The sequence below is a fragment of the Phalacrocorax aristotelis genome, chromosome 10 (genome assembly GCF_949628215.1).
Source record: "Phalacrocorax aristotelis chromosome 10, bGulAri2.1, whole genome shotgun sequence".
Lineage (NCBI taxonomy): Eukaryota > Metazoa > Chordata > Aves > Suliformes > Phalacrocoracidae > Phalacrocorax > Phalacrocorax aristotelis.
In genome coordinates, this window is record NC_134285.1 from 4,767,657 (window position 1) to 4,781,232 (window position 13,576).

Consider the following 13,576-nt stretch of genomic DNA (forward strand, 5'->3'; position numbering starts at 1 on the left):
TCAGAAGTATCTCTGAACTCTCAAACAGTGCAGGGTGTCCAGACATATACTTTCCTCCCAACAGCATTTAACGGAAAATAAAATTAAAAAAATACTAAAACACTGGCCCCTCACATTCTGAGAAGGGGTGGACTGTACAACAAAGTGCTGCAGGAATCTTAACCCCCCTGCGATACTACACAGGCAGGATGCAAGCCTGTCTCTCAAAAGCAGAACGCAATTTCAGGGCATTTTCTCTTTCATATATAATTTTTATTTCTGGTTATAGAAACAAATGCTAAGAGGAGAAGCAACATTCCCCAACCACATACATCAAATTAAGGTAACAGAACAGAACAGTTAAAATAAATGAAAAAAAATAGTAGAAATTTAAAACTTTGTTATAGCTTTAAAATATTAACGTTCTTGATACATTAGAAATCACATTCAGCTCAAATCCTTAAAAAAAAGTATGGCTCCGTATTAAAAAAACAACAACCAAAACCACCATATCCCATTTGATGTGGAAATGCAGGTCCTGCTCCTCAGATGCTCATATTTGCCGTCTCCTCTGGTGAGCCGCAGCTTCCTCAGCACAACCAGGACACTCTCCCACCCCTCGTGGGAGCCGAGGTCTGCCTGCGCAGACAAGCATCTCACAGGAGCAGAGCTGCAACACGGCCAGACAAAGATGAACTTCACATCCACTGCCCCAGATAGAGCTTTCCCCTTTGGGATACACACCTGCTTTTAAAAAAGCACTGATAACAAAAACAAGTCACAAAAAATACTTTTGATATCAGCTGTAAAAAAAAACCACAAGACCCAAAACATCTGGCTGGAGGTGTCTTGTACAGGCAACACCAGGAACTGAAATGCAAGCATGGCTTTAGCTTCCCCCATCCATCCCCATCTTTAAATTAAGTGCCAAATCTAGGTGAAAGGGGTAAGGCTCCCCCAGATCTCTGTAGCAAAACACTTCTGTCAAGCCATTGAGGTATTTCAGGTCCTTGTCGCACTGCAGCCTTCCCCTAAGGACTCAGTGGGAATGTGCATCTGCACAGGGGGAGATGCAGATTCTTCTGAATTGTTTTTTTTTAAAGCAAATATTCAGAGTTGCATCTCAATTTCCAACTTTACCATCCATTGCTCATATGAATCTTTTGACTTATCCTGAAACAGCTTTCAACAGTTCTTTGGGTCATAGTCCTTTGGCTAGCTACAGACTCTTCAAACGCTCTTTTTGGCTACGCGGAGGTTGGCTGGCAGGCTGGACAAGGCCAGTCTCATCGCAGTAAAAACAGCATGCCCAGAACCCAAGACAATATATGGTCTTGTAAGATTTTTGTATTTTAAAGCCTTTCCATTTTCCATATCAGTATATTTGAATGAGTTGGTTTTTTTTAAACATTCTCCATTTTCTTTCCCATTAAAGCAAAGAGATCTTAGAAACACACCACTCTGGTTCCCTCTACTTCAAGCCCATTTGGGGGAGGAAAAAAAAAAAAAAAAGAGATATAAAAAGCAAGTTTAGGTTTACAGTAATTCATTTGCTACAGAGCCAACTTGCCTACTTAGCAGCCTGTCCACCTCTGAAGAGCGGCATATAAATCAGCAGAACATTAGGATGTTCTGCACCAGACTTTTAGCAGCAAGGCAGTGAAACAGAGGGAAATATCACTTTTTCTGCTCCATTTAAATCTCATTTTTCTTCAGCTAACAGACATTTCTCCTCAACATTGCCCTTAGCTTTAAGGAGGGCTCTGTTTCGGATTGCTTTAAGTGAAACTGAGGTGGGGTAGAAGCATGTCTAGACCATGGCAAAGGTGCCGGGGTCTGGGATACTGGGTGCATTAACTCAGTGGCAGACACAAAGCAGTAACCAAATATTAGGGGGAGCCTGGTTTTCACAAGGGCCGTTTTCTGCTGAGGAGGAAAGCTGTTTCCTTTCACTGCTCCTATTCTGGTTACTCTTCTTACTACCGATCCTGTCCTCCCTTAAGTATTAAAGCCCAACCACCAGACAATAAGCAGAAACCACGGTGAAACATTTACTCAGGTTCTTACAGAGAAAGGAAATTCTACTTCTGGAAGAGCGATTAGGAAGCCAAGTGTCACCTGCTTTTAAGATTAATTCTCAAAAGGTCCAAATGGGTCAAAACACATGCTTCTGGGAACTTAGTGATCCTTGTGGAGTTAAACCACAACTGAAATTTGGCCAGTTAGGTGGAGTTTACTCCCTGTGAATGGGAACATTAGAAAAACAATTATGCATTTAAGGGGATATACACACCTCACTGTCCATGAAGAGACAGACGCATCATAAAAGGAGAACAGTGTCGGCAGAGGAAAAGAAGCTGTATCATAGTGCCCCAGTGTTAGCTTAGCCACCTGACAGACAGGAATTCCTAAACCTTACAGCACCCTCATGGACCCTTCACTGATTTCCTCTGTTACAAATGAGGTCCCATTACTTACAGAGCAGAATCTGTAAAGAACTCCCTGATACCGCATCTAGAGATAATTTGAGGCGAGAAAGTATTCCAGCTTTCGTTAGTGCCATTTGGGGGGTTTTCTTGCCAGAAGTGCAGCACGGACTGGGGTTGCTGAAAGCCTGACAAAGCCAGAAGCAGGGCTCCTACACAAGGAAGATGCAAGTACCAAGTCATCCCTTCTGCTCTGCGAGAGGAATGAAAGCAATCATTGAAGTAAAGCTGCTTCTACCGGCTGCCCACGTTAGTTACAAAAATAGGTACATTGTTCTCTTAGAATCAGTGCGTGGCACAGGAATTTACCAACATACTGCATAAAGGTCTGTGTAAAGTACCATTTAAGAGAAAGAAATAGTCATGGACCATTTATATAGATATATTTACACACACACCTACACACACACGTTAATAAATATAAATTTTATGCTTACACAGATCTAATTTAATATTCTCTGAAAAAAATATTTAAAGGGTTTCTTTCTCAGCTGCCACCCATGAATTGTCAATGGTTTCTTCTACCTTGAGAGCAAAGGGGTAGACTTGGCACAGCTACCCTCAGGCCCTGAAACTTAAAGTGACACATAAGGAGAGGACCAGCCATACATTCTGAAGGGTTTTAGTTCAGTGTTGGTAAATTGAAAAGGTATCAAAAGAATTTTCTGAACACATAAATACAAATGTTAAAAGTTGATTAAAAATTTGGACTTTAAATATAGTGCTCCAAGAAAGCAAAGTATTTTTCAAAATGTCTTGCTCAGGCCAAAGTAAAATGCTCACTGCTGTATTACCACCCCGTGAAAGACAACCTAACAAGAAAGCCCACCACCACAGCTAGATATTTTCCACTGCTAATTATTATATATGCATATATCCACACCCAAGTGCACAAACACGTGTGCTGTCCTGCAAACAACCCACCTGGGAGATGCTGATCTAACTAATCGCAGCCAAATAGCTGCTAGGCAGCCGCACAGAGAGGCACTCCAGCGTGAAGTCACAGCTATGGTTTGATCAGGTCCAGATGAAAAGGCAAGAAAGCATCACTTCCCACTCCCATTAGTTCCAGCAACCCAGATGACCTTGTAGTGTAACTGTTTTCTGCAGCACAGCTGGCTCCATTGTAAGCTACACTTTACGACAGTAGTGTATGCTATAGTAGCAGCAGCTTTGGTGTAAGTTTTCACCCAGAAGGAAACAAAAAGTTACATGACTGAGCGATCTGTTGTATAACTGCAACCTAACACACAGATTCTCACCAGATGCAGACCTTCAAGCAATGATATTAAATGAGGAGGGCTCTCGAGTTGACGGAAACAACTACAAATAGAAGGGAAAAACTGATTGGGAGGTGAAACAGGAGCCGCCCAAGAGACTGGCTGGCAAGGGAAGACAGATCATTTGCTGCAGGATGGCATCTGCAAACCTAAAAGCTCAGTGTGCAGCAAGGGCAAAATTATGAAGCTAGTTGTGTTCCTTTAGAGGTTCATTCTTAATGCCCTAGTCCAACTTATTAGCAGCAGGATTAAAGAACCTGAAATATTTTGCATCAGGATAGAAACTCAAGGCAAGTTCCGCATTGCATTGAAACTAATATTTGATAATGTAAAGCACAGATATTTTTAAAAGCGATCAGCATCCTCCAGCACTGCCTCTTATTCAGAAAGCTCTAAGACCCAAGCTGGTACTCTTCCTTGGAAGAGAGGGATGAGATGGTTGCATACATACAAATGCAATCCAGAGTATTTCCAGTTTACTTTGCAATTCTTGTTTCTTACACTTGCCTTACAGCAAGAGACCGAACAGGTACTGGGCTGTACTTGCAAAAATGTAGCTGGCAGGCCAAGGACCGTGAATCTTCTTCCACTCCCATCCAGCATTTGGCAGATCATATTTGGAGTACCTTGTGTTCGATTTTGGGCTCCCCAGCACAAGATAGACAGGGACCTGCAGCAATCCCACCTGATGCCCTGGGGGCTTGAGCACATGATGTACAAGAAGAGACAAAGACAACCAGGTTGGTTCAGCCTGAAGAAAAGGTAAATGGAGGAGGTCTTACTGGTGTCTTCAACTACCTATTTGGAAGATGCAGAGAAAGCAGAGCTAGGCTATTCTCAGAGGTGTGATGTGATAGGACAAGCAGCAACAAATGCATGCAGCTACATGGGAAACTCTTCTTAGATAGCTGAGGAAGTTTTCACCTCGTAGGTGGTCAAAGTAGAAGAGGGACCAGAGTCATGAAGCCTCTATCTCTGGAGACTTTCAAACCTCAGCTGGACAAGGTCACAGCAATGCGATCTAGCTGAACCTGCTCTCAGCAGGAGGTTATACAAGGACCTCCAAAGGTTTCTTACAACCCAAGTTGGTCTATATTTCTACACAGCTACATCTGGCCAATGGCAGAGGCAACAAACAGATTTGATCTCCCCTCATACTGCAGTTTAATGTGATCTATGTTTACCACAGTAATAAACTGATTTTTAAGTCTAGTTTATCCTCAGAAACAAAAGATGGAACAACCAACCAGTTGGAATTTAATCCTTAGATGCAGTAAGCTTGAAGAAACAGCTTTTGATCTGGTACAGAATATTACTAGATTAAATCCTTGTCATCCAAGATCCCCAAACCTAGGTTTGGCAGGGAAACATTTCTCCTTTCATCCTGTATTTTGACATTAATTTACACGCTAGCACACAGAGTGCTACCAAATATCTCACTGGGAAACCCCCTTGCTAACACAGATGAAGTGCTCTAACATCAATTTAACATCCCCAGTGGTCAGTGAAAAGTATTCCACACCACACTGTATGAAAGCTCAGGTCAGATGCCCTCACTTGTTTAGATATAGGTCCCTAGCCTTTGTGCTTCAAGTTTTTTTCACTGCTGGTATTTCCTTACTGAAAAAGGGGAAAAAAATCTTGAAGTTAACTCTGAATGACAGTTCACACAAGACAGATGTCCAAAACATGCAAACCCAAGTTTATCCCCCCCACCCCCAAACCTGAAGTGAGACCTTGACATTGATTGCAGCAGCACTGTAAAGGCTTCAGCTGTTATTTAACTATTTCTTCCCTCTTACAAAGCTTTAACATGTCTCTGAAAACACTCCTGAACAAGCTGTGCCCAACAGTAAGATGTCTAAAACACAGCATGAAAATTATATACAGGCTGACCAAATTGACCTTTCTCAACCTGCTCTGGAGCCCCATGTATCCCACAGGTATTTTCACTCTTGAGTCCTTGGGCAGAGCTTAATGCAAGGTGCTGCTCCTGTCAGTGGATAAAAATGACTGGGTATGCTACAGGGGACAGTGTTAATGGTATGGGGGAAGGGAGGAATATGAGAAGAAAAAGGAGTGAAAAGAATATATGAGCTAATCATGAACTTCAATTCTGTGCTCAGCACTGTGTTGCGTTATCACTAAATCAGATTAAATTGATCTCACTGTAAAAAGCTTCCTGTATCACGAGAACCAAGGTCAAGACGAAACAATAACTAAGGAATTCCAATGGAATAAACCCAAGAACAACTGCAGTCAGCTTTTGCAAACTGAAGCAACAAAAGTTGCTAGAAACTGACTGCAATCAAAGTAAAATTAGTCTTTGTCATTGCCTAAGATGGGAAAAAAGAAGAAAAAAATCAATAGGGAACAGTGAAAAGTGAATTCACACATTAAGAACTCAATTTTAAAGTTTTCCCAGGTCTAAGTTAAATATTGAACATGCCTTGACCTTTGTTATACAGACAGCAGAAAAATGCAGTGAAGCCTCCTACTCCTCTCCCTCTCAAACCTTCCTCAGTTAATACAATTAATTGAGGCCCTCAGGTGCAACTTTATAGACAATAAGAACAAGTTAGGCGATAGATTTAAAAATAATCTGAGTACTGTGTATAACCACTGAGGTAAAATTTTCTTTCTAGTTGAAAGCTTAATTCTACCATCACATTAATTTTCATTCCTCTGCAGTGCTCAGAGCTGAAAGCCTGGGGAATCAGGACTGATCTGTAAGATGAGTGGCGCTGTCTTCCAGCCTGAGCAGGGTGTTGAAAGAATTTGTCTGGAGGCCTGAAACAAGATGTCCCCATCTCATGTGTTCCAGATGAGGACTATATTTTTCCACAGCTCTCAACAGGATTTAGTAAGAACTGTTATTTTACCTGGTATCAGCCAATGATATAGGTGATATATAGGCAAACCTACAAAAAATTTTTTCAAGTGGCACAGCTGCTTCATATAGAAGCAGGGGGATGGAGCAGACTAACAAAGCAAAAATCCCAATAGGATGAACTGACAAATTCCAGGCACCTCAAGCAGAATGGGTGAACAGATCAAAGATATTTGCTTATCCTCAACTCACATTTTAACCAGCAGGCATTGTGAGCCACAAAAGGAACTGTGAGAGAGTGTTACTCTGTTCTAAATACTGAGGAGGCAGATCTGTACATGCAACCTGAGGATGGACTGTCAAGAGGTATCTATAAACAGCAGCTGGTGTATGAAAACACCGTGATTCAGCTGATGTATTTCTATGGTGCTGGACTAGTTCACAGAACTTTAGGGCCTAATTATTTAGGCTTTCCAAAAGAAAAGCAGCAGTAAAGAAAAATCCACAAGACTTCGGCAGCTTCACATCCTCAACAGTATTCTGTTGGTTGCTGTCTTGCACTTACTCACCCAACCTACTGGAAGCCCAAAGACTCCTCTGCTTCAGGGAAGCTCCCTAGCCCCAGGGCTGCTTCAGAGGCATGCCTGTATCTAAACCAGCAATCACCAGCAGTAATGATTAATCACAGATAAACTACGCTGCACTCACTTGTGCGCTCTTTCCTGAAGTCCATTTTATTGAATTCTGGCTTTGAAAAGGCTACAGAAAACACAGCTAATCTGTGTACTTCTCCGCTATGCCACACCTCGTCTTCCCAGCAGGAAAAGTGACAGCTGGAGGCTGGCCTGCTTCAATTACTTTGTGGTCTGTAACAATCCTCCTTCACAAAATCACTTCAAAGTATTAAAATTGAATCTAATAACTTGTCACTACAGGCACACACTTAAATTATGAAAGCCTAGCTGTAGATAAATGAACTGTCCTGAGTATTTTGTGTGCCTCTAACTGCAGAAAGTAACCGCAAATCACAAGACCAAGAAATTCTTTCCTTCTTTCAGAAATATGTCTCACAAGACAATTGGCTTGAGAATAAAACATGGCTGGGTTTTATTCAGGCAGTGGGACTTGGCTATTGAATAGGATTTGGCAAAGAGAAAGGAAACCTAGAAGGGAACAAGTGATGCCAGCTGTTACCTTGCGGATTTCCTCCCCCTCCCCAAATTCCAGCAGACATTGAACAGTTGCGCCTTACCCCCTAATCCCCACAGACATACTGACAGTATCATTTACTGCACACTGGGGAAATCTTTTTGCAACATGTTTATGCAGTGGGCTTGCCTCTCTGCTCTGCGACAGCATAGTCAGACTGTGCAAGACAGTAACCTGACAATAAATCAATAGAGATAGGGGGATAACCTACCAAAGGCATATCCCATCCCTCTTAAGTCTCTTTTGCCACTACTAAAGCCATAGCATTTTCTAAATTACAAGATCTCTGCTGTGCTGCCAGAAGACACGTTAGCCAAGGGGATCGCAAACCGACGTAAAACCGAAGGGGTTAGCCGGAGGCTACACAGAGGTTGATTTTTTTGCCAGTCACACAGCGTCACATGCACCCACTGTTCCACGTGGCTTGAAGTGACTCAAATCTGCTTGACTCGTAAGAGATACTTGTCCTACATGAAGAGCCTGTAATACAGTTCGAGTAAAAGCCTCCTCCTACTGGCTAACCCAAATGGTCCTCAAGGGAGGAGAGATGGGAGGGGGAGCCAGGCAGTGAAAGGAAACCTCCAAATTCCTTTAGGAAAACCTGTAAGACCTCCAGTGACTTTTGCCACATGAAAAATAAAAGGCCTCTTTTGCCTTGGTCTCTACACACTTACAGAATTTGTATTAAACACTATGAACTCTGCTGCCTCTCACCCCAGCTCTCAACATCCCTCAGAATAACACAGGAGCTTTGCTGTTAGCCATGGCAGAGGGTCAATAACAGCCTCCTACGCAACCCTGGCCCCCGACCATCATCCATCTAGTTGAGGACTACACTACCAACAGTAGGTGAAGGCCAACTGCTTTAGTACAGAAGACCGACCAATATTTTCTCAAGTTCGGAGACAGCGGCAGTGCCTTCACCTACAGTGCTATTTGGAACAAAACCTGGTGCTCCAGCACAGGATGTGATCAATCAAATGCAAACAGAACCTTTTGGAGACACCCTTCCCCCTGTGATCCACAGTCATCAAGATACTTTGGCTGTTGTCCGGAGCAAGTGATGAATAATTGTAAGAAATCATTGAAGGTACAAAACCCTTTGTTTTTAATATCTTTACAGGAACCAAATAATACAGTTCCTCTGTCATCTTATTCTCCCTCAGAGGGAATGGAGAGAAATTGCAGCTGGAAATCCAGGTGGTTGAGCCCTGTAACTCTTCCTCCTGAATCCCCACATAAATAAACATTCGTTCATATTCAGAATTTTTCTGTTTTAAAAAACAAAATCATTTGCCTTTTTCTTTAAGCTTGGTACCACGTTTCTTTAATGCTGCTGTTGTGAGATACTGCACCCGTCTTTCAGCATTTGATTGCCTTAGGTGGCCTTTTTAAAATGGTCCTATGGTTCAAAGCTCTGAGAAGCACAGTATTAAGGCATAGAAAATAAAGAGTTTTTTTTTCCAGGGAGCAGATTGTATTTGTGTTACATTCCTTTAGATGCTGAACTGCAAATCCGATCCCCTTGGAGCCAAAAGGGGAAGACAGTTAAAAATATCCCAGCAGTCATACAATCAGTTGTCTGTACTTTTTTGAATCTTTTTAGAAAAAAAAAGGAAAAAAATCCCATAAAGACAGAAGAGAGTTCCAGGTATGGGTTCTTGGGAGGGATTTTCCATTCTTTTTGGCACCTTGTGATTCTAACAGCTGTTGACCTCCCATTTAAAAAAAATCTGACTTTAAAAAGAGCTCTTTATCCACTATGTTTTGAGCTGTTACAGTTGCGGTTTGTTTTCTTTGAAAGCTGCTTTAGGGGCTGTTGCCATCCCATGCCCACCCCGTTATCATTCCAGCTCCTCCCACTGGTTCTTCATTCACTGGTTGCCTGTCCTTGTGGCACTGTAGATGTGATGACTCCAGTTTGGGCTGGGACTGCTCCACTGGACTGTTCTTCTATCCGGGGTCTTTTGACTTCAGGTTCACTGGAAGAGGCTGCCGCTGTCTCTTCGGTCCCTGTCTCACATACCCGGCTGACTACAACAGGAGTGGACGAGCTGGCCTGGGCTGCAAGAAGCTGCAATGGATTTGTAAGAGCTGGGAAGTAGGACAAGAAAGAGAAAGAGAATTAATGTGAAGTACCACAAGTGCTTGCTAGTCCAGAAAACAAGAAAATAAAACACCACAGTCAAATGCAATAGCTGGCACATGTTCAAGTGTTGTTTTCAAGTCCATTCTGAAAGGCCCGCTAGCCTTGCCTCTCCCTCTTGCCCCTCACAGTCTCAGCTTTGTGCGAGTTCACCAACCCCTTTCATGGGAGAACTTAATTCTTCCTATCTGTTGCCAAACAAGGCATTGCTAGCTAAGCATTCATCTCCAGAAGGGGAGGAAAAATCCCCTGTTAAAATTAACATGGCATGTTAATTAACGAGAGGTAGTTCTCTGGTCACCTACAGTCAGAACTTCTTGCAAGCTACAACATCTGTGTGCTGTGCCTTCAATTCAGAGGGCTCTCTTTAGCCCTGCTTGCACAGTAAGAACAGCCAATGTGTTGGGAAACTAGATTAGAATCCAAATATTGACTCTTCTGACATCTTACTTATATAAAGGGCAGGAAAGAGCTTACCCCAGACAACCAAATGCAGTCCCATCAGAACTGGGATCAGAACGTAGGAATTTCTGGCTCACAATCTTGTATTCCGGTCCTGACCAAAGATCTTACCCTCCCATTAATAAAAGTGGTGAGAAAAAAGATGATTTAAGTAGCAACCCGCTGTAAAAGTGTCTACAATTCCTAATTCCAGACAGAAAATGTGCTTACACACTGGCTTTGGCACACAACACTGCTTGGAAAACAAAACACATGCAGTTTTTGGACTCTACATCAACCGGAGAGGCAGCCAAAGGGGACTCAGGAGACAGCACATCCTCTGCCCTCCAGACTGATTTGCAAAGGATGGAATGACAGAACATTAGTAGTGTGTTCACTGCTAAGTGCATCAAAAAAAGGAGCCCTGGGATAAACAAACAAAACAAACATACTGAAGGCCCTCAAAGGCCATCAACTTCTACCAAGGCATGGGAAGGAGGCTGTAGAGTATTAAGAGGATGTAGGAAAAAAAATAGGGTAAGGATGAGGGCAGTCACCAATTACAGTTCAATGACTTAGAGAACCTAAACCATGCAGTTGAAGAGAAGCTGACTTTGTACAGACAAGAGTCAAGAGACACTGGCTCCATTTTGTCAACCAGGAAATTCACCATCACTTACAAAAACCTCAGATGCATCTGGAATACTTTCCAATTCGATGAGAGAGAGCTAGAAAAGTCTTAGTGAGATTAGAATAGTTTAACATAAAAATATTAAATAAAAAAACCTGTCTGATTCTACATTAGACAAACACTACCGCTGGGCAGTAGCAACTCCACCATTCCAATCTATTTACTATCCTAATATCTTAGTTGCATAAAAAACCTTATTGCTATCATTTTTTCATTGCTCCAATAAGATTCTCGCAATTCAAGTCCAAGTCAGGTGATACTGGGAATAGACATGACAGAAAATTCTGTAGAAACATTCCTAACTTCACTGCATGAAAGCCATGAAAATTCCACCAGTGCCTTTTATTTCAAACTCCCTGTAAGCACCAGACTGGGACAGCAGAGGTGCTTACCATCTCATTGAAAAGGGGAGTAAGAAACATGGATGTTGCCATCCCCAATTGTTATCCTTAACTGGACAAAACCTGAGGTGCTGAGCAAGCAATAAGAGGAGGCTGCCAAGAAATAGCTCGTATGGGATTTTAAAAATCAGGCTTGACAAATGACCAGAACACATCCCGTATTTAAAAAAAATCCTACATTCATTAACCTGATGAAACAGATCTTATTTCTCTCAGGCTCTAAGACCTTGATATGGGAAAGTATGTTATTTTCTTAATACTCTGTGGAGTCTTATTTCACAAGATCTAAAGAGCACCACGGAAACTTTATTATTTGGCATGCTGAAAGCAAAGGTTGTTTGTCAGAGGAAAACAAATGAAAACAGGCTCTATACAAGAATCACTAACACTTCCAACAAGTAACCCTCAAAGGTAGAGACTATAAGTAGTAATAAATTCATAGCCAAGGACAAAGGAAAGACACTGGACTTTTCAGCAGCAGTGGTAGATAGCAAAACTTTTCCACTAGGGAAAGGGAACAGAGGTGGGCAGAAGGATCTCTACCACTAATGTTTACAGCCACAGAATTTGAAGAATTGATAACCTTTGGAATTGGACACATGGAATAACTTGCAGAGCAGCTTTACAGCTCTTACAGCTTTACAGCCTAACTGCTAAGCTCAGAGAACAATCAAAAATCAGAGAGCAATGGAAACAGAGCCTACCATAAGCACTGCCGGTGATGCTGTTGGTGGGGACAGCATGCTTCCCATTCTGAGTGACTGCTCGCACGGGGAGCTGATGCTGCCCAATGGTCACTGGAGCTGCCTGCTGAAGGATCGTGACTGTCTGTCCTGGAACACCCTGTGCCATTTGGCTGGCGACTGTCTGAATAACACGGCTGGCTGTAGGTATTGTGGCAAATGCAATCGTTGGCTTTTCATCCATGCCTGCTTAAGAGGAGAACAGACAATAATCATTTACCACCCTAGCCTAGGAGCAGGCTTTATTCTCATTAACATTTTAGCAGTGATACATAACCCCAGGCTTACAAATGTGAAAATAGTTCAGCACCATAAAATCACTTGCCTTTGATGTGTCCTACAAGGTTTACAGAGTGGGAACGCAAAGCATTGCTTCTCAGGCTGAGACACAGCTTAGTCACAGAAGTAACATATTTGGACTCCAAGGAGCTGAGAATATTCCTAGAGGCCTAATACTGTAAAAAGTACCCAGAAGTCTTTAGGCAGGATCAGGATCTACACACACACACCCTTTCTGCAGGCTGATTCATATGGTATAGTCACCTCTGACAAGGTAATGGTTCACTCACCCTCCTCATGAGGGTGCACTGCAATCAGGGACATAAGAATAGGGAAGATTAGTCCCTCTGAAACACTTATTCTGAAGCACATCAGAAGGTCAGGGATGAATATTTGAAAACAATAAAATATTCTCTATTGCACATATACTCTACCAATATTAAGAACATCTTTCTTACAGCATAAGCCACCCAGCCACAAAAAAAATAATCAAGATTATAACTTGACCCTTTGTCCTAAAAAGGCATCATCTCCCTTACGGGCACATTATAGCTGTGATAAGGACAGCAGTCACTGCAAATCTCATAGCTTACTTGGTAATTACAGGCGAATTGGCCTGACTCAATAACACACAGCAGGAGAAGGCATTAAGATGTTAAACAATGCCTGCAGCCAAAAATCTGCAACAGCTTGCTGTCAGGCCTGCATATCAGTTGATTTACAAAGAGGCCTTCCCACATTTGCAAGCTTTTGCCAGCTATGGAAGTAAGGGAAGAAACCAGAAGGGAGGGGAAAAAAACCCAAATAAAAAAGGATGAAAGGAGGGCTGAGTTCCTGGATAGAGATAACTGTTTGAGAGCACTCAACCAATTATCTCACTTCCCAGAACAAGTAAGGGGTCAGTTCAGTGGGTATGTAACAGATACAGGGCAGCCTCTGGCTGGGCATGAAGGAGAAGAGAGCCACTCTTCTCCAGGGGCTCTGTGGGTCTCTAAACAGAGAAGGCAGGCGGGAAGCACAAACTCGTTAATCCTGTAGGAAGAGCAGACTTCTCCCATTTTAACATTAGAAGACAATAAGAGTAGAGTTAG

At 42.4% G+C, this 13,576-nt stretch overlaps 1 protein-coding gene across 2 annotated transcripts in view; it reads right to left on the minus strand.

Annotated features, from left to right (window-relative positions):
- Window positions 1–230: 230 nt before the first annotated feature.
- Window positions 231–13,576, minus strand: part of FOXK1 (forkhead box K1) — a 57,760-nt gene continuing 44,414 nt past the window's right edge. The window contains exons 8-9 of one of the 2 annotated variants that reach the window (XM_075104846.1): window positions 12,168–12,395; window positions 231–9,878 (exon numbers count right to left, since the gene is read on the minus strand). In XM_075104846.1, coding sequence (XP_074960947.1) covers window positions 9,655–9,878; window positions 12,168–12,395 — 452 coding nt within the window. In that variant the 3' untranslated portion in view covers window positions 231–9,654. The remainder of the gene's footprint in view (window positions 9,879–12,167; window positions 12,396–13,576) is intronic. The other variant, XM_075104847.1, reaches the window with a different exon arrangement.